Source organism: Rosa rugosa, chromosome 6 (genome assembly GCF_958449725.1).
Source record: "Rosa rugosa chromosome 6, drRosRugo1.1, whole genome shotgun sequence".
Lineage (NCBI taxonomy): Eukaryota > Viridiplantae > Streptophyta > Magnoliopsida > Rosales > Rosaceae > Rosa > Rosa rugosa.
In genome coordinates this window covers 3,956,322-3,973,379 of record NC_084825.1, presented here as the reverse complement: position 1 = coordinate 3,973,379, position 17,058 = coordinate 3,956,322, and the positions used below count along the sequence as shown (strand labels likewise).

General features: G+C 38.3%; 2 protein-coding genes and 2 long non-coding RNA genes across 7 annotated transcripts; 3 read left to right on the top strand and 1 right to left on the bottom strand.

The window, feature by feature from the left end:
- The first annotated feature begins 2,081 nt into the window (after positions 1 to 2,081).
- LOC133713511 (uncharacterized) lies at positions 2,082 to 3,854 on the top strand. Its single transcript, XR_009848049.1, has 4 exons — positions 2,082 to 3,072; positions 3,190 to 3,255; positions 3,461 to 3,523; positions 3,813 to 3,854. It is a non-coding gene; the product is annotated as an uncharacterized LOC133713511 (long non-coding RNA).
- Positions 3,855 to 4,005: 151 nt separating this feature from the next.
- On the top strand, positions 4,006 to 5,810 carry LOC133714263 (uncharacterized). 2 transcript variants are annotated; one of them, XR_009848525.1, is made up of 4 exons: positions 4,006 to 4,092; positions 4,175 to 4,286; positions 4,764 to 4,912; positions 5,604 to 5,810. It is a non-coding gene; the product is annotated as an uncharacterized LOC133714263 (long non-coding RNA). The 2 variants fall into 2 exon arrangements; XR_009848524.1 differs by having other exon boundaries at positions 5,483 to 5,810.
- Positions 5,811 to 11,320: 5,510 nt separating this feature from the next.
- On the top strand, positions 11,321 to 12,348 carry LOC133713337 (germin-like protein subfamily 1 member 18). The gene is made up of 2 exons (XM_062139339.1): positions 11,321 to 11,538; positions 11,667 to 12,348. Exons 1-2 carry the CDS (start codon positions 11,394 to 11,396, stop codon positions 12,218 to 12,220), a joined length of 699 nt encoding a protein of 232 aa, XP_061995323.1. The 5' UTR covers positions 11,321 to 11,393; the 3' UTR covers positions 12,221 to 12,348.
- Positions 12,349 to 12,493: 145 nt separating this feature from the next.
- On the bottom strand, positions 12,494 to 16,181 carry LOC133714293 (uncharacterized). Of its 3 annotated transcripts, XR_009848542.1 has the most exons (5): positions 14,605 to 16,181; positions 14,361 to 14,527; positions 13,634 to 13,742; positions 13,238 to 13,409; positions 12,494 to 13,121 (listed from the first exon to the last, which is right to left on the bottom strand). XR_009848542.1 is itself a non-coding variant. In XM_062140390.1 (3 exons), exons 1-2 carry the CDS (start codon positions 15,227 to 15,229, stop codon positions 13,652 to 13,654), a joined length of 960 nt encoding a protein of 319 aa, XP_061996374.1. In that variant the 5' UTR covers positions 15,230 to 16,181; the 3' UTR covers positions 12,494 to 13,409; positions 13,634 to 13,651. The 3 variants fall into 3 exon arrangements, 1 of the variants encoding a protein (XP_061996374.1); XR_009848541.1 differs by having other exon boundaries at positions 14,361 to 16,181; XM_062140390.1 differs by having other exon boundaries at positions 12,494 to 13,409; positions 14,361 to 16,181.
- Positions 16,182 to 17,058: the final 877 nt, after the last annotated feature.

Below are 17,058 nucleotides of genomic sequence, written 5' to 3'. Positions count from 1 at the left end.
GATTCTTGAATTTGTAAGGCAATTAAGATGCACATGTGAGAAATGCTCAAGTATATGCATGTGTTGACCACGTGTCAAATCAATCCACCATAATCAAATAGGCACATAGAAGACCCAACATAACCCGCTAAACTCACATATGTGCACTAAATATTACCGCTCAAGTGTTTAAGGGTTATATGTATTTCACTCAAAAGCAATTTCACAACATGCGCCGCCATATGCTTGCTCTTCGATCTCATCTCCGCTAGGTAACCCACAACATTCAAGATTAAGAGGTCTTTTATTTGGTTGTAATGAGGCTAAGGGTGAGTGGCTATAAGAAATGAAGGATAAGGAAATACAAAGTCCATAGAAATAGATGAAGCAACTCTCTCTTGTAGAGATATATGACTTTGCTTTCAAATGCTAACTCACTCACTCTAATCCCAATGTACAACCCACACTATACTACGTAATACTCTTTTTTTTTTTTTTCTTTTCTTCACAGAACTTTTTTTTTTTTTTTTTCTACTTTTCTTTTCCTTGAACTTTCTTTTTATTTTCACAAACCCTTTTTTTTTTTTTTTTTTGAACTTTCTTTTCTATACAAATCACACACCCCCACACTTATTCTTTTGTAACCTCACACTTTTGACTTATCTTTCTTTTGAAGCACTCAAACATAAAGTCATTCTCTCGAATCGCTTCACCAACTACCATGGAAGGGTAGGATAAAAGTGTTTAAGCTAGGTAGAAATTTGTAGTGCAAATGAACAAAAAGGCTAAATAAATAAATAGGCTCAAAGTGGCAATCTAGTGGTAAATATTTTTGGGCACATGCTTCTTTGGCCATGGTGGTATATAGTCCTAATGCCTCCATCCTTTCTATCATGTCGCAAGCTACAAGTAGCCTCGAGAGGTCTCAAGCAAGTTCTAGATACGCAATGTCATGAAATTGTACACACATGAAAGAATAAGTGAATGAACGATGCATACACTATAGATATTAAGCTCAAAAGCTCACAAATAAGGCATGCAAGTTAATCGAATAATCTATATGCTTCTCTAACTATGATGAACGAACCTAACATAGGCTATGTGCACACATATAATCAAGCATAGATCACATATGCACTCAATTACAAAACAAATTCAAAATCCTAGATCATGCTCAATCTATCCACAATCATAACAAGTTAAGTCCATGACTCGTCATTCGGGTTGGAAAAAGGCATTAACCACTAAAATATAATTACATAAAGCTAATCTAATTATTATTATTATTATTATTATTATTTTTTTTTTATTTTTTTTTTTTAGGGCACCCGAGCTCTCACCCCCACACTTAAAACCAACATTGTCCTCAATGTTGTAAAGTGAGCTCGAAAGCTAAAATCCATGTCGGAGTTAGGCATGAGAGTGAAGTCCGGGCGAAAGCAGAAAAATTAATTATGAAAATAAAAATCTAAATGCGGAGTAAAGTTACGGAAAACCCCCTTTGTCGACCCTCCATTGCTCACGACCCCTGGAGAAGACTAATATGAGACACCAACCTCAAGGCACAAAGCCTTGACTTCCTTAACATATGCTCCAAGCTAGCTCAAGGTGCTTAAGAAAGATCGACTCCATTGAGAAATATATAGTGTCCAAAGAGCAATGCGCCACAAATAGGCCACCAAAGAATAAGGACAAGGTCCTCCAGCAAGCACATGGCCTTGACCACATCCAATAACCTCACAACAGCCCATACATTAACCTCACTACTAGAATTATGTCATTAGACATCACCACTATTAAATCAGTCGGAATTGCACGCGATGTAAAAAATACATCCTAACATCGGTTTATGAAATATCGATTTCTATTGTGATTATAAACATCGGTCATTAAATTAACCGATGTGTAAAGTCTCGTTCAAAAATTTTGAAAAATTTGCGGAGGGACTAAGTTAAAAATTTTAGAAACGCGGGGGACTAAATTTTCATTCCCTCCATTCCTCCAACACTTGAATTTTTTTTCACTCTGAAACTTTCGAACCGTAATGACTAACTCTCACTCCTTCCAAACCCTACTCGGGTGGTACCCCCCCCCCCCCTCCCCGGACTCTCACTCTCTCTCTATGATGAACAAGCTCCGGAATTTGGTCTTTTCCCTTAAACTCTGTTCGATCTCCACCGCAATCCTTTTTCTCTTTCTCTCCGTTCTCGATCTAACTCAACAAATTGAGCACTTGGTGGCCACTGTGTTGATCTAGATCCAGGGCTTATGGGCTTATTCTTTTTGGGTATTTCAATTTGGCTCTTTCCAGTCGTTCCTCTTCCTCTCTCGTGCGAGGTCATTCAACTCAGATGCTTTCAATTCAATGGCGAGGTCATTCGTGCGAGTTTCGTTCTGTCCGAGAGCAATTTCGATTCAACTCGGATGCTTTCTCTTCTCTGCTGACGGAGAGTTCGCGTCTTGGGTCAGTTCTCAACCTCTTTTTGCTTGGTTTCTGTGTAGATTGGAGCAGGCCTCTGGCCTCGCAGGTGTGCGTCTAGTGTGACCGGACAGGTTGCTGTCGGAGGTGATTGGGATGGAGATCGGAGACTGGGGCGTTGGGATTTCGATCTGTTTGGTTTTTATTTGATGACGGTGGCTGCACGGAGACTGGGTGAGCGGAAGATGGTGGTGACTGGGTGTGTGGCGACGGTCGGGGATTCGGATCCGGCAGTAGGGTTGTTGACCCTCTGGGTTTGGGGATATAGGCTCGGGTGTTGATCTTCTTCATGGAATTGGGCATGCGAGCTTTGTGTTTGTGGTGGTGGGTGATGTGTGGTCAACGACGATTGGGGTTCGGTATCGGCGCCAAACAGATTATGGAGGAGCCTACAATCCTGCAGCAGTGTCCAAACACGGTGTACTACATATTATCACATTATATTGGTTTATTTCTTATTTTCTTTCCATTCTACTAGTCGGTCACAGTGTATTATTAACATTCGAGGTGTTGCCGACAAGTTTGATGGAGAGGATAACAATAAAGCAAATGAAGTCGTCCTGAGTATTGTTGACCTTGCTGGAGCTGAAAGAGAAAAGAGAACTGGGAATCAGGTTTGGCTTTGTTTTTTTTCCTTTTAATCTTTGTTTCAACTAAGGACGTTGTAGAATGTTTTTCTATTACTTTTTTTACTTTCTTTCTTTTTCTTCTTATTATTAAATTTGGTGCAGGGAGCAAGGTTGCTTGAAAGTAATTTCATCAACAACACATCGATGGTTTTTGGCTTGTGCTTGAGAGTATGTAACTTTAAGTCAGTTTTCTGGATCTTCTTCATGTGTGCTTGGTGATAACCAATGTATCATTTTCTAGATATAAAATTGTCTGCTTCTTTTAAAAAAACTCCAAGACCTTTATATCTTTTCTTTGCTCTGTGTTTCTTTTTTTATATCTATTTATGTGTGTGCCTCTGTAGTCATTCTCCTTTTATTTTTGGTGTTTCAGTCCTTATTGGAGCATCAGAAGAACCCTAAGAAGCCAATGCAAAAGCACTTTCAGAACTCATTGGTATGTTTTCCTGTACTGGTTCTATATTACTTATATGTAGTCTTCATTGGCTCTAACTTTTCTTCTCTTTCATCCTTGGTGACACCACACACACATTCAGATTAGATATGGATGACATGTGTACCTAACTCATTGTGTGCTTTTAGTTGTAGCCATATATGCTTAAATGATTAATATACCAATTGATACTGAAAATGTGAAATAGGGCTAGACATGGTCTTTCGAGTCCCTATAATATCTGTTACAATTGCTTAGGACTATTGTTACTGATGCAATGATCTTTGGACAGTTGACCAAGTACTTGAGAGACTATTTGGAAGGCAAGAAGGGGATGTCACTGGTAATTTTTTTTTTCCCTTCCAAATTGTTTAACTCGTTAAATTTTTTCAGAAACCTCCGATGAGTACTATTGAAAATCAGTTTGCATTTTATTGTGTATCAAGTTTCTTTGAAATTATTCATGTGATTGATTCGTTACTATTACAGATTTTAACAGTAAAATCAGGAGAAGAAGATTATCGTGATACATCTCACCTGCTAAGACAGGCCTCACCTTATATGGAAATCAAGTACAACTTTACAACACCTTAATGTTGTCCTTCAATTTATTTTTCACATGAGTTGTTAAGAGTTTTTATACTATATTTGCAGGTTTAATAATGCTGAAGACCCTTCAAATATTCCGAACAAAAGGCAAATCCAGTCTTTGTCTAGAACTGAGCAGCGCAAAAGAATGAAATTAACCGGTTCTGAGTCTTGCGTGGTATGTCTTGTTTTTGAGTTGTTCACTTATTTATATCATGTAATTACATCTCTGTGTCATAATTTAATTGGCAGCTTTAGACTTTTTTTGTTCCATTATGCTTCTTTAAATGATTGACGTAAGGTTATTTCCCTGCAAGTAAACTCTGGATCCTTATTAAATTAATTTGACTGCATTATTGTAACTCTGAAGGATACATATGGCTCCTGATGATGACCTAAAATGATTTCTTCAGGGTTGATATTTCCTTATTGACTTGGTTATTTAACTCCTTGGTATGTGTATATACGTGCACGCATTTCCCAAGCTTCTGTTGAAATCTTTACATGAATTCCAGGGCATGAATATATTCTTTTAAGTTAAAGAAAATTTTATTTTCATATATTGGTTTACCTTATTGTTTTCTTCTTTTTACTGCATAGCCTTATTTCCTAATTATCTTTTGGCAATGTCTAATACTTGCTTGTTTTGTTATAGCGGCACAAAGAATCTACAAGGTGGAATTAAGTAGTGGTTCAAAACCGTGTAATGTTGACACTGCAGATGGAGAGAGAAACCATCAGATTATGCAGAGTTTTGCTAAAGCTATATGGAATGTTTTGAAGGATTACAACAAAAAACTAAAGGTAATCAAGAGTCTCATACCTTCAATTCATGTAGTTAGTTAGGTAAACTGATTCCTATCATCCAGTTCCTAATTTTGATGCCCATTTGTTGATCAAGCTGAGGCAGTATTCATTCTTTACTTTGGTTCCTTTCCTAACTAGCTCAACTTCCATCAATTATATGTTCAAAAGAAAACCTACTCATCTATCTGGTCATAAGTAGGTGGCGGATGATGAAATCAATGTAGTCGGAATCACATTAATGTAAAGCATCCATTTTCTTGAATCAATGTAGGTCCTGTCATGGAGGATTTGAAATGCGTTGCTGTACTACCATTGTACCATATATATGTTAATGTTATTCATTTTGAACCTCCCTACCTTGGATTTGCTTTATTCTGAATCTTTCAACCTGCTTCACTTCTCCAATTGTTTCTCTAGCTTGTCTTGAACAAATCTCAAAAACCTTTGTTCTTATCTTTTTAAGAGAAAATTTGCATTGCTTCTGTGTTATCATGTAAAGTTGGAATATATATCTAGAAGGGAAATTTGTAATGTTTTTGTCTGTTTCTCCTTTGGTTATTGTCACAGTACGTGGTCCAGGCAGAGCTGGTATATGCACCACACCATTGCATTCCCACTTGGTTAATGTGGGGTTTGCTAAACTGTAGCATCTTCCATATAACAGGAAAGTGACTAAACTGTATTCCAGGTTGCAGATGAACTTGTAGCAGAGTTTTCTGACCCTATCAATGGTGTCACATCCCCTGATCAAATTGACGAGGTGCGCATTGAAGTGGCTGATTATATACAGAGTTTGATGTAGAAATGTGACTGCCAAGATGTTTTTTGAGTAAGGCTAGCTAGTTTTGGCTTTGAAGCAAAGCTTGGTGTGGAGCTTTTGTACATTGTTGCTCATATGTTTTCAAGCTAGCTTTTGTAAGTTTAGGGGTTTATTTTGTGAATTATGTTGATTCATGAATTTGGAAAGAAAATTAATGGGAAAGCCCCTTATTTTGGATGATGAGAAATGCAATTTTTTTCCCAGCAATAGCTAAATGCAAACTTTTCACATCATGCTTGTCAAAATAAAGTGAAGTATATTAAAGTATAATAAAACAGTAATGCCAAGGAAAACGAAGTCAGTTGAGAGATTAGAAATCAATATCAAAAATGAAATCGATGTGCTATGATTATCAATATATCGAATTGTAACTCAAAACCGATGTAATCAAAACTACTGCACATCGATTTCTAATCACCAAACCGTAATCTATTATGAACATACAAATCACCTACCATGGAGAAAACCGATGTGTGGTCAAAAGGTGAACATCATTTCTGAATAAAAAAACGATGTAGAATAAAGATACAGACATCGTTCCTAGGAAAATAATGTGGCAACCTACATTTAAAAATGGCCACGAACAAACAATACTCATGGGAACTGATGTCTACAAGTGTACTGAACATCGCTTCTGGAATAGAAATCGATGCAAATGTTCACGTAGGTATTGTTCGACATATACTTTATTAAGCATAAAATGTGAAAATATGAAGAATTAGACATACCTAACATACAAAAATATGATGATTATAACGATTATACATCGATTTGTTTTTTAGAATCGATGTTGGTTGTTGTCTGGGACATCGGTTGAAAACGCGCTTATACTGATGTCTATACTTTTCTCTACACCCACTAAGACATCGGTCGAAAATTAGTTTAACATCGGTCCAGAACCGATGTCTATGAACAAAATTCTAGTAGTGCCTCCATTGAAGGATTGAAGTGCAAGAAGTCCAACCAACCCGAGTGAACAAAACTAGTGAGTGCAGAAGACTTCCAGCAATGACCTTTCTGTCTTCAAATGCCCATATCTCAAACTCAGAAATAGATAAATAAGTGAGACCTCATGGAATAGAAAGTAGACTCAGAGATCTTTCTATCCATATAAGGTAAGCCACCTATCTCCAATTGAAATGAAAATTAAAGCTGGTCAAACTTGCCAATCTGTCAAGAAGTTTTCTGCTGACCCTCAGTCACCAAAACTGCAATATCTGAAGCTCCAGAGGTGCAAAGAGGGTGAGACCAATGAGATATAAAACTAGACTCATAAAGATACCTGATGGTAAAATTTCACTGAAATATAATTTCTGAGTCAAAAATCATTGGCCTCCAAACTCACTAATCTGATCTGCAGTTTCTGCTGTGCCCTGTTTCTGGCCCCTGTCACTTGGAACAGTATATCTGAAGCTAGGAAGGTTCAAATCAAAAACTGTTTCTCCTGCATATAGAGGACATGTGAAGACACATCCCCGAAAAATTTTAGCTCCAAATTGCTTGGGATATAGAAGGTGTAGCTTCCCAAAGTCACTCTACAGTAGCTATCTCTGTTCTGACCTCCTTGCATTGACCATTAAGTAACTTGAGTTACAAGGACTTAAAGGGTCTGAAATTTTGGCACAAGACAGTAGACACATAGTGGAATGTCTACAGAAAAATTCAGCTCAAAATAACTTGTAAATCTGAAACTTTAGTCACCCAAAATGAACTGAAATTTCTGGACAGAAACTGCTCACTATCACATTCATTCTTTCTTCACACTTCCAACTCCGAACACCTCCCATCCTCCCAAAAATGGCCAAAAAGCTTTATTCACCACAAAACTAAACTACTAAAGAAAGAAATACTACCGATGATGTGCTAGGGTTGCCTCCCTAGCGAGCGCTTTGTTTAAGGACTTCATTGCCGGTCCATAGATTGTAATTTTTGTCAAGGTGGATACTTCTCAAGTACGACCACCCTATTGTTTGGGGCTAAGGGACTCTTTGATGTATCATAGAGACAAGACCAAGAGCTACATAAGAATACTCCATTTGATGGCCAAAAGTATAGCTTCTTAATCTTCCTCTTCTTCTCAATTTTTCTTCTAGGAGCTATCCTTGCCTTCTCCTTCTCAAGTGGTGTAGAAATGATACCCATAGGAACAATAGGTGGTAGAAGCTCTTGAGAGTGATGGGAAAGGGTGAGTGCAAGTGCTCCATTTCCTTTCCAATCCATCACCTCATTGTAGAAACATTGACCACTTAATGGTGGATTGGGAGGTAAAAGTACCTTGATCCCAATCCTCTCATTAAGAACATAAGTGCTCAATATTCTACAATCCACCTTGGGAAACTCATGATGGATCTCTTTGGATGTGGTAGGAGAGAAAGTCCTTGGTTCTTCAACTTCTTCATCACAAGGTAGTGAAGGACTCTCTTCCTCCATGGAAATATCAACCTCAATGAATAATGGATTATGATGTATGACTTCAAGCTCTGCATCCTCCTCAATGAACAAAGGATTATGGTGTATGACTTTGAATTCCGCATCCTCCTCACTAGACAAGACATCCTCTTCATCAGAATCATCTTCAAATACGGCCTCAATGAATAAGCGATTGCGGTGCATCACTTCAAACTCCGCATCCTCCTCACAAGAAAAGACATCATCTTCATCGGAATCATCTTCAAATATCTCCCCTCCATTAGGAAGCTTAGATTTCCAATATTGCACCCATTCCTTCGAAGTGTAGTCTTTCACCCCACTTGCATTGGAACTTTCATAACCAAGCTCACTTTCTTGTACATCAACATCACTATAATCATCAATTTGCATAAACGACTCTTGCTCAAGATGCTTGATATGTACTTCTTCTCTTGAAATAGGCTCCACTTGATCAAAGAAAGGCTCTTGCAAATATAAAGTGGTGGGAGGTTGCTCTTGAAGTAGGCTAGCCTTGAATTGCTCCATGATTGGATCTACACTCTCACTTATAGCTTTGAATTGAGCAAACAATTCTTCGATGGATGGCTTTGAAGGTGCATAAGCTCGATCTTGAGGAGGTTGCTCATATCCCATTGGGTCTTCCCATGCATAACTCCATCGATCCATAGCTCAAATTAATAGAAAATAAGTACCTATGAGTTCCCAAAAGAAAGATTAGTAACCCAAAAAAAAAAAAATTAAAAATATAAAATTGGAGAATAAGCAAACAAAATAAACAACCGATTTTTTTTTTTTTTTTTTTTTAATAAAGAAACAAAAATATGCTAATGTGACCTAAAGAACCGATTCACCAAGGGATTAAGGCTATTGAACCCTAATCCCCGGCAACGGCGCCATTGACTTGGATACACATTTACGCAAGCGTACGTATCATTGTCAAGATAGGGAAGTATTATGCCCAAAGTTTATCGTACCACGGGGATTAGTGGCTAACCCACAATCCTTGGGTAATCGGAAATAAAGACACTTAGCAAACAAAGAAAAGAAAAAGAAAATAAATAACAATGTTAATCTAAGGCACCAAGCCCTAGCAATGCTCGGTTTTGGTTCTCACCAAAGCCTAATCAAAACTAAGAGCCTAGTGGTGGATATGCACAAATGAGTGGAAGAGTTTAATGTTTGGGGGTTGATTTTAACTTAACAAATAATAATGAAATGTAAAGCAATAAAAAATAAAAATGAAATGTAAACAATAAAAAATGAGAATGTTGGGTGTTAGGGAGATTCCTTCACCCAAATCTCATATGTCGGAAGCTAATCTAATATAGATGCATATTTCCTATTTTGGCGGTAGTCGTATCCAAGGCGGTTCAAGGCTCAAGGACCGAAATTCCCTTTCATGGTATTCCTACTCCGGTTCAAGGGCCGTAGGGACTCACTTGGCATGAATTAGAGCCGGTTCAAGGGTCACTAATTCACATCAAGAGGCGTAGAGATCGAGGAATTAGACTACTAAGCGACCCGCCCGCTCAATCACGCAACGGGTGTAAATCACCATGCTTATAACCCCTCGAATACGAAATTGAAGGTTTCTAGCTTAGGAATTAGAGGGAGTCAAGCCCCTAACTCCATCCTAGACATGCTCAAAATACACACCCTAGAGTTGACTAGGCTCCTAGACATGCATTTTAACCTAACAAAAATAGATATAAGCATCCATCATATGAAAATTGCATCATTACATTAAATTAAACATCTTTTACACAAAATTTGGGTTAGGGACACAACCCTAAAACCCAACAAGAAAATTACTCACAACCCATAAATATGAACATCAAAGATACAAAATTCAAAGAGAAAATATTATAGAAGTGTAGGAGAACACAAAGGTAGCCACAATTAGCTAGGGAGCTAATATGACTTCCCTTGAATTACAACTCCCACAAATACCTAAAGCTTGAATCTTGTAGCTTTTGATGAATCATTGAAGGTTGTGTGAGAAATTCTATGAATACCCAAAAGAAAACTAAAACTATTATGAAAAATGGAGGAGAAGGACGAGAGGAGAGAGAGCAGCCCAAAGGGGCTGCCTCTATTTGGTGTGGTCTGGTGCGGCTGTTGGTCTAGGGTTCTCTCCGGGATGGATATGAGAGGGTTATATATATGGGTGGTGACTGATGAGGATAATTGATAGTCTGCATGTGTGCTATCTGCGTGTTTGCACTTAGAGAAAGAAAAGGGGTATCTGCCACGTGGCAGCATGTGAGTGGCTAAAGTCAATTAAGCAAAGCATGGCTTAATTGCTGCTCCTTGCACGTGATGGCAGTGATGGCTAACTCAAATGATTAATTAATCATTATCCAATCATGTATTAATCAAAGCAAGGATTAATTAATCAAAGTGATGATTAATTAATTAAAGTAATGATTAAACTATTTCGTAATTTTGCCAAAAACTCCAGTTCACTCCACTTTGAACAATTTTATCTCGATTTCCGCAACTCCGCTTATTTCCTACAAAATATAAAAAATAGATTAATTACATAATAACTGACTTGAGGATTAGCTTAATTATAGTATTTTAGATACGATTACATGCATAAAAATGCGTGCAATCATATCACATCTTGGCTGTCAATGTCAAAGAAACATATTCATTCTTCTTTTGTTTCTTTTTGACTTCCTTTTTTCTTTCTCTATCTCTTTCTATGGCTTCATACAATAATTCGAGAAGCAAACTTTGCTGCTGATGCTGTTACTACTCTTGGCCACATTTATCCTGATCGTGTTTGGTGGGCGAATCGCTTCCCACATGCGGTCACCAGGGCTATTTTATTTGACTCTGTAAACGGTGGAGGCCAACGTGGCCTTTGTATCTGATTTTATGTTGCGTATCAAAAAAAAATACGGCTGCAATAATTCCCTTGTTTGTTTACATGTGTATAATTACTTTGCACATGCATGCACACATGGAATGAAGGAAACATGTGGCTACCTACTCCAAAGAATTTTCAATTCTTTCGGCTGTGCCAACTTCATTCACCTAGCATATGCAGCTAGTTCACATGGGAGACAACTTTTGACTAAGCCAATCATTTAAGTGAAGTCAACAACAACATTCTCTCCATCTCTTCCATCTATAAATAGGCATTTCCTCCATACAAGATTTTCACCCACCTCGATCTCTCTTATACAAAACACTATCATATACGAGTATTGCGATCACGATATGATGAAAGGTGCTCATTGCCCTACAGCTGCTGCTTTTGCCCTATTGGCATTGGCAACCTTCCACCTTGTCTCTGCCTTTGATCCTAGTCCTCTCCAAGATTTCTGTGTAGCACTTAACACCACCAACACTGATATTTCTGCTGGTATATAGTAGTCGCTAGCATATGTACATATCATATTTCCCATATATATGAGGATAAGAGGATTATATGATTAATTTTCGTATTTGCATGAATGAATGCATGTTCTGATATGATGTTCCATATTGCAGTGTTTGTGAATGGGAGATTCTGCAAGGACCCAAAGATGGTAACACCCGATGATTTCTTCTTTTCCGGGCTCCGGATGCGCGGAAACACATCAAATCCGCTTGGTTCCATCGCCACCCAGGCGAATGTGCAGCAAATAGCAGGACTGAACACTCTTGGGGTATCCCTCGCTCGCGTAGACTATGCACTTGGTGGAGTAAACCCTCCTCACATCCACCCTCGGGCCACGGAAGTCCTTATGGTCATGGAAGGCACTCTCTACGTTGGCTTCGTCACATCCAATGATAACGGCAACCGCCTCTTCAGCAAAGTGTTATACAAGGGAGATGTGTTTGTCTTCCCATTTGGTCAAATTCACTTCCAGCTTAACATCGGAAAGGTCAACGCCGTAGCCATTGCCAGTTTTAGCAGCCAGTTTCCTGGTTTCACTACCATAGGCAGTACAGTGTTCGGCTCCAACCCGTCAATCAACCCTGATGTTCTCACCACCGCCTTCCAACTTGACAAAAATGTCGTTCAGTATCTCCAGAACCAGTCCTGGTTTGACAACAATTAAGAAGATGCTGGCCATATGTCCCATATTATACGACACATATCTAAGCTTAATACAAAATAAGACGGCAGTTGCTTGTGTAATGTACCTCTTCCTTGATCAGTGGATTATTGGAAGTTGATTATTAATAAATACTTTCATCGTATAAAGAGGCTGTGTGTTCTATCTCTAAATCGCTTGCAGTTTAGACAATTGATCGAGAAGAACTAGGCTAAAATTCATAATTCATTCTACAAAAAACAAACATCTCTACCAAAGAGAATCAAATGAGAGGCTTATATAAGAATTCTCATTGAATTGAGATTGAGAAGTTTTCATCTCATATGAATCAGTGACTGGATAAAAACTCCAAACTGAGAACGCTATTTACAGATCATGTATTCTGTAAGATATTTACAACATTATCAGGAGGCAGCTAAACTGATAACACTACACTACCTTTCTTCAGTAACACTACAGTACCTTTCCAAATCCCTGAAAGAGTTGCATTATATTCTGAGGCACTCACATGCATCCTGGAAGGAATTCAAAGGCTATCTATACATGTATGTGACAAAAAAAACAAATAAAAAGGTTGGTCACCCTTTCTGCCTACCTGAGGTTAGATGTTACCTTGAATGTAGATAAGCTTAATGGGGAACTGACACTAGTTTAATTATGAGTTGTTAAAATCAGTTACAGAAAATTTCAATATGTCGCCGCTAGCGCCGCCTAGAGAGGAAGAACTCGTAGTCTGGATGCCTGTTTACAGATGTCATACTTCCTTTGCTCACAACAGCTCTTGACATAAGAGATGCCGTCTCCTCAAGTGTCCTGAAACGCTCCTCCAGTATTTCACAAGGGTTAGTTTGATAATGTTGTCTGTGCTGGTGCTGAGGGCCTTAAACTGGAACCAGCATTCACTCTGTTTGTTGACATAAAATATATATTTCAAAAAAGCTGCACAGATCTAACAGTATGCTTGAATTACATGTTAAAATACACTGCACAATATTTCACAATCTCTGTACCATTAACTACCTGAGCATTGTAACTCTGAAGACCCACAACTGGAGATAAAATATAGTCATCCACGCTACGAGACTCAAAGATGGCATTTCTACGAACCAGACAACCAAGTGAATGGTAGGTCAAAAATGCTGCACGGAAGCCATCAGGTATCCTGTAAATAGGATACCATGCCACTGAATACCTGAAAATCAGATCGCACTTGAAAGTTACATGCTATTTAGAAATTTAAGGAACTCAGAAAAGCTGATATTTTTGTACTGTTCATTCATCAGTGTCAATTGCATTCCCCTTGAAACTCTTTAACTAGTAATTATATTCATTTTAGCTATGAACCTAACAGGGTCAATTACAAACAATATTGATTAATTTACAATGTAAAGGTCTGAATCTGTTTGTATTACTAACCAAGATCTGGGATGTAGATCATTTAGATTTATAGAGTCTAGTGTAGTTGGATCGCCATACACTTTTGAATGTGCATGAATGTCCATCACCTCTAACCAGCTCCTTTATCCTGAAAGGGAGGGAACAGAATAAGATCATCTGAAAGTACAGGTCAAAATAAAGTTCATAAGGATCATCACAGATCCAAAAAGTAGATACTTACACAAACATGCATATTTGCGTACTGACAGATGCTCAATATTATAGTAACTGAGAAACACAAAAGAAATCTCTGATTTGTGCCTACTATCTTAAAAAGCATTTCCAGCAGGTAGAAAAACATTCAAACATATGATGGGAGAATAAACAATAAAGTAAAACTGTGGATATAAAACTTAAAAAAAAAAAAAAAAATCTTACAGTATATGGTATTAACACGTGCTATGCTCATACCACAAAATGTCAAATCAATATGATATCCATCGACTAGAGAGTTAAATGTACTTACGGGAAGTGCTTTTATATAAATGAGTTTCCAACTAAAATGAAGTTTGAGACAATAGATGTACATGTATTTGATTTGTTCTGTACAACTACTCTCTTAGTAACTCATCAGAACATAAAAATCCATTGATTCAAAACCCCATGTCTATGTCTCTACAAAGGCTGCTTTAAGTACCGATGTGGTATTGCTAAAGCATGTTATTCAATGACCACAACTTTCAGTAAAAAGTGTAATAACACTTACTTGTCATATAGAGGTCGTCTTTGTTGAGGTTGTTCATATTCAAAATATTCTAAAAGTTGCTCTAAATCACTGAAACCTGTTGTGTCAGCTGATTGAACAGGTGCATCTTTGGCAAAAGCTTCTGGAATACCCAGTTCGTTTACAAGTGGTGGGATGACTGCATCTTCCTTGCAATCAAGATGAGAAAAAAGTAGTGAATATATTGGAAGACTACCAATACTAGAGGATTTTCTGGATATCTCACCACTCCAGCATGCGCTTAACACTTGATGATTGTGAAGTCTATTGTCAATATCTCCAGTACCAGTACTCCTACCATTCCTGAAAAGCTGAATTCCTGACAAATAAGGGACAAAATAAGCACGAAATGCTAAACGATCAGCACCCAATTTCTTTGGACTCCCAGGTTCCTCAGCCCTTATTTCCAGCCCATAGCTCCCATATTTCTCATACCACTCCCATAGGCATCCTAAAGTGATATTTGGTGTCTCATGTCTGCACAATGACACACCACCAACCTGGTCAACCTGGTTCCATGAACAGCAAGTGTGACAACTTGTGTGGCTAGGTGATTGATGGATAACGGGAGACGAATAATACAGAAGTCTTTCAAATTCGGCAATTGGATGACCAGTGGTCATTTGAACAGCTTCAGATGCCAGCTGTGCCCTACAAGCATTATTTACTGCTTCTAATACTCTGTTTGAATAAGCTTCAAAAGCATTTAGACCTTTGGATACATCATAACTATTCACATAGTTAGCTGCATGAAGCTTGTTGTTGGCCACCTCTTCAACTGCATTTGATGTAGGAAGCCTGCCCTCTGTGTCATCAGAAGAACGAGTTACATGTCCAGAACCCTGAGCCATGGACTCAACTGCAGCTTTAGAAACCACATTGCCTTTAACAGTGTCTTTAATCGTCTATCTCTTAGAAGCTCCCTCATCAGAATGTTCAAGCATTGAACTCTCAGATCTAGCAGCGCTTGCCAACTCAGAGTCCTTCAACCCGATTGGCATCCACTTGTGTGTAAGAGATCCAGAACTACTCCGGTTTTGCTTGCTGCTTTCTGCAAGAGGGATTTGTCTCAGTACTTCTTGACTTGCTGCATCATAAAGTAGATGAGGAAGGTAGACTGAAGATTGCACCTGAAGCAGACTTGGTTCCTTCCAGGAATTGCATGTTTTTTGCATTGAGCCATCCTGATTTCCTACATTTTGATTCTTCATGCCTGAGACGGTTTTACACACATTTTCAAGATGACCAATCTCATTTGGACAGAGTTGCATGCTTTGAACTGATACGGAGTTCATGCATTCTACTTTGCTGCTCTGGAATCCAGCCGTTGGACGACTAGGTTTCTTGTCCTTCGCCTGAGACAAGATATCTGATATATAACTCTGATCCATCCGAAGCTTCAAAGAACCATCTGAGCCAGCCAAGCTAGCATGAGATCCCTTCCTGGAATAACAATTGTATTCTCGTTTCAATGCTGGAGCATTTTTTCTTTTCAACTTTTTTGAGACCTTATCTTTTTGCTGTTTCCTATTTTCACTCTTCAAAAAGACATTAATATCAACAGCATTACAGGTTTTATTGAGCATGGGAGCCTCTCTCAAAGGGAGATCAAGCCTTGAGTAAACAGAACTTGCTTTCTTCAATTCACCAGTGCAATCATTGGCATCATTCTTCAGGACCTTTTGCCAGACCCCTGTACGCATATTCCCAACACTACCAGATTTGGGAACATTTGCACTCCGTTGTCCTACTTTGTTTTGTCTACTTCTCTTGTTAGGCACAACAAATTTCATGTCGCTACTACTGCCAAAATCATGAGTACCCTGCCCTGCGTCCTCAGTGTGGTTATAGGTGTTTACAACATCATTCAGTGACCTTCGATCAGTAAAATATCCCTTTCAAGAACTCAAATCTGCTGGGTCAGATATATCTGTTGTACATTTCCTTCTTAGTATGTTTTTCATCATGACCAAGATTAGTACTACCATCACTGTTTGAGCCAATTGAAATTGAATCCAAAACGTAGGAGTCATGCATCTCAGAGTAACCTTTGGTATAGAGATCATTGTAACAGCTTGCCTTTGTATGCTGAATAGCCTCCACCCCATCTAAGATGGGAAATGCAGAGTCTTCCAGTACAATATGATTTTCAAAATTACTCACAGTGCCCATCTCATCACTGGAATTCTTAGAATCTAGCAATGAAATTTCTGGTGCAGTTGAAGATGGTGCTGGTCCATCCCCGTCCTTGTTACCACAGGTTTCAGAAGCTGAGTTTACATTGCCATATTCCTCAGAAATCACTTCGTGGTCAGTAGAGCCAACATTGCATGAAACTTTCTTGCTCTGCTTTCCCTTCTTTCTACTCTTCTTTCTTGAACTTCTCTTCACATTGCCGTCTATTTTTCTATTACCCACATCTGAGGATTTAATAGTATTAGAATCATTTAGGATCATAGCTGAGGGATCATTGGAGGTTAATGACTTCTGAAAATTTTCGGAAACATTCCATTTGGTAGCTTTATTTACTAAGGTCTTATTTCAATATTGGTGTCTCATAGTTGAACCAGTAAATCTTCTATTTGTAAATGACTTGACTGAATAAGCAGAGCAACCTATATCAAGGTTTCGACAGATCGCACGTGCAATAAGTGGTGACAGCAGCAATATATTATCAAGG

What these genes read in the sequence shown, in the direction of transcription:
- LOC133713337 (XM_062139339.1), top strand. Translation starts at nt 11,394, where the DNA reads ATGATGAAAGGTGCTCATTGCCCTACAGCTGCTGCTTTTGCCCTATTG. An exon ending in CAACACTGATATTTCTGCTG is followed by an intron (nt 11,539 to 11,666) that starts GTATATAGTAGT and finishes TCCATATTGCAG; the next exon opens with TGTTTGTGAATGGGAGATTC.
- LOC133714293 (XM_062140390.1), bottom strand. Translation starts at nt 15,229, where the DNA reads ATGGCTCAGGGTTCTGGACATGTAACTCGTTCTTCTGATGACACAGAG. An exon ending in AGACGACCTCTATATGACAA is followed by an intron (nt 13,743 to 14,360) that starts GTAAGTGTTATT and finishes CCTCCCTTTCAG; the next exon opens with GATAAAGGAGCTGGTTAGAG.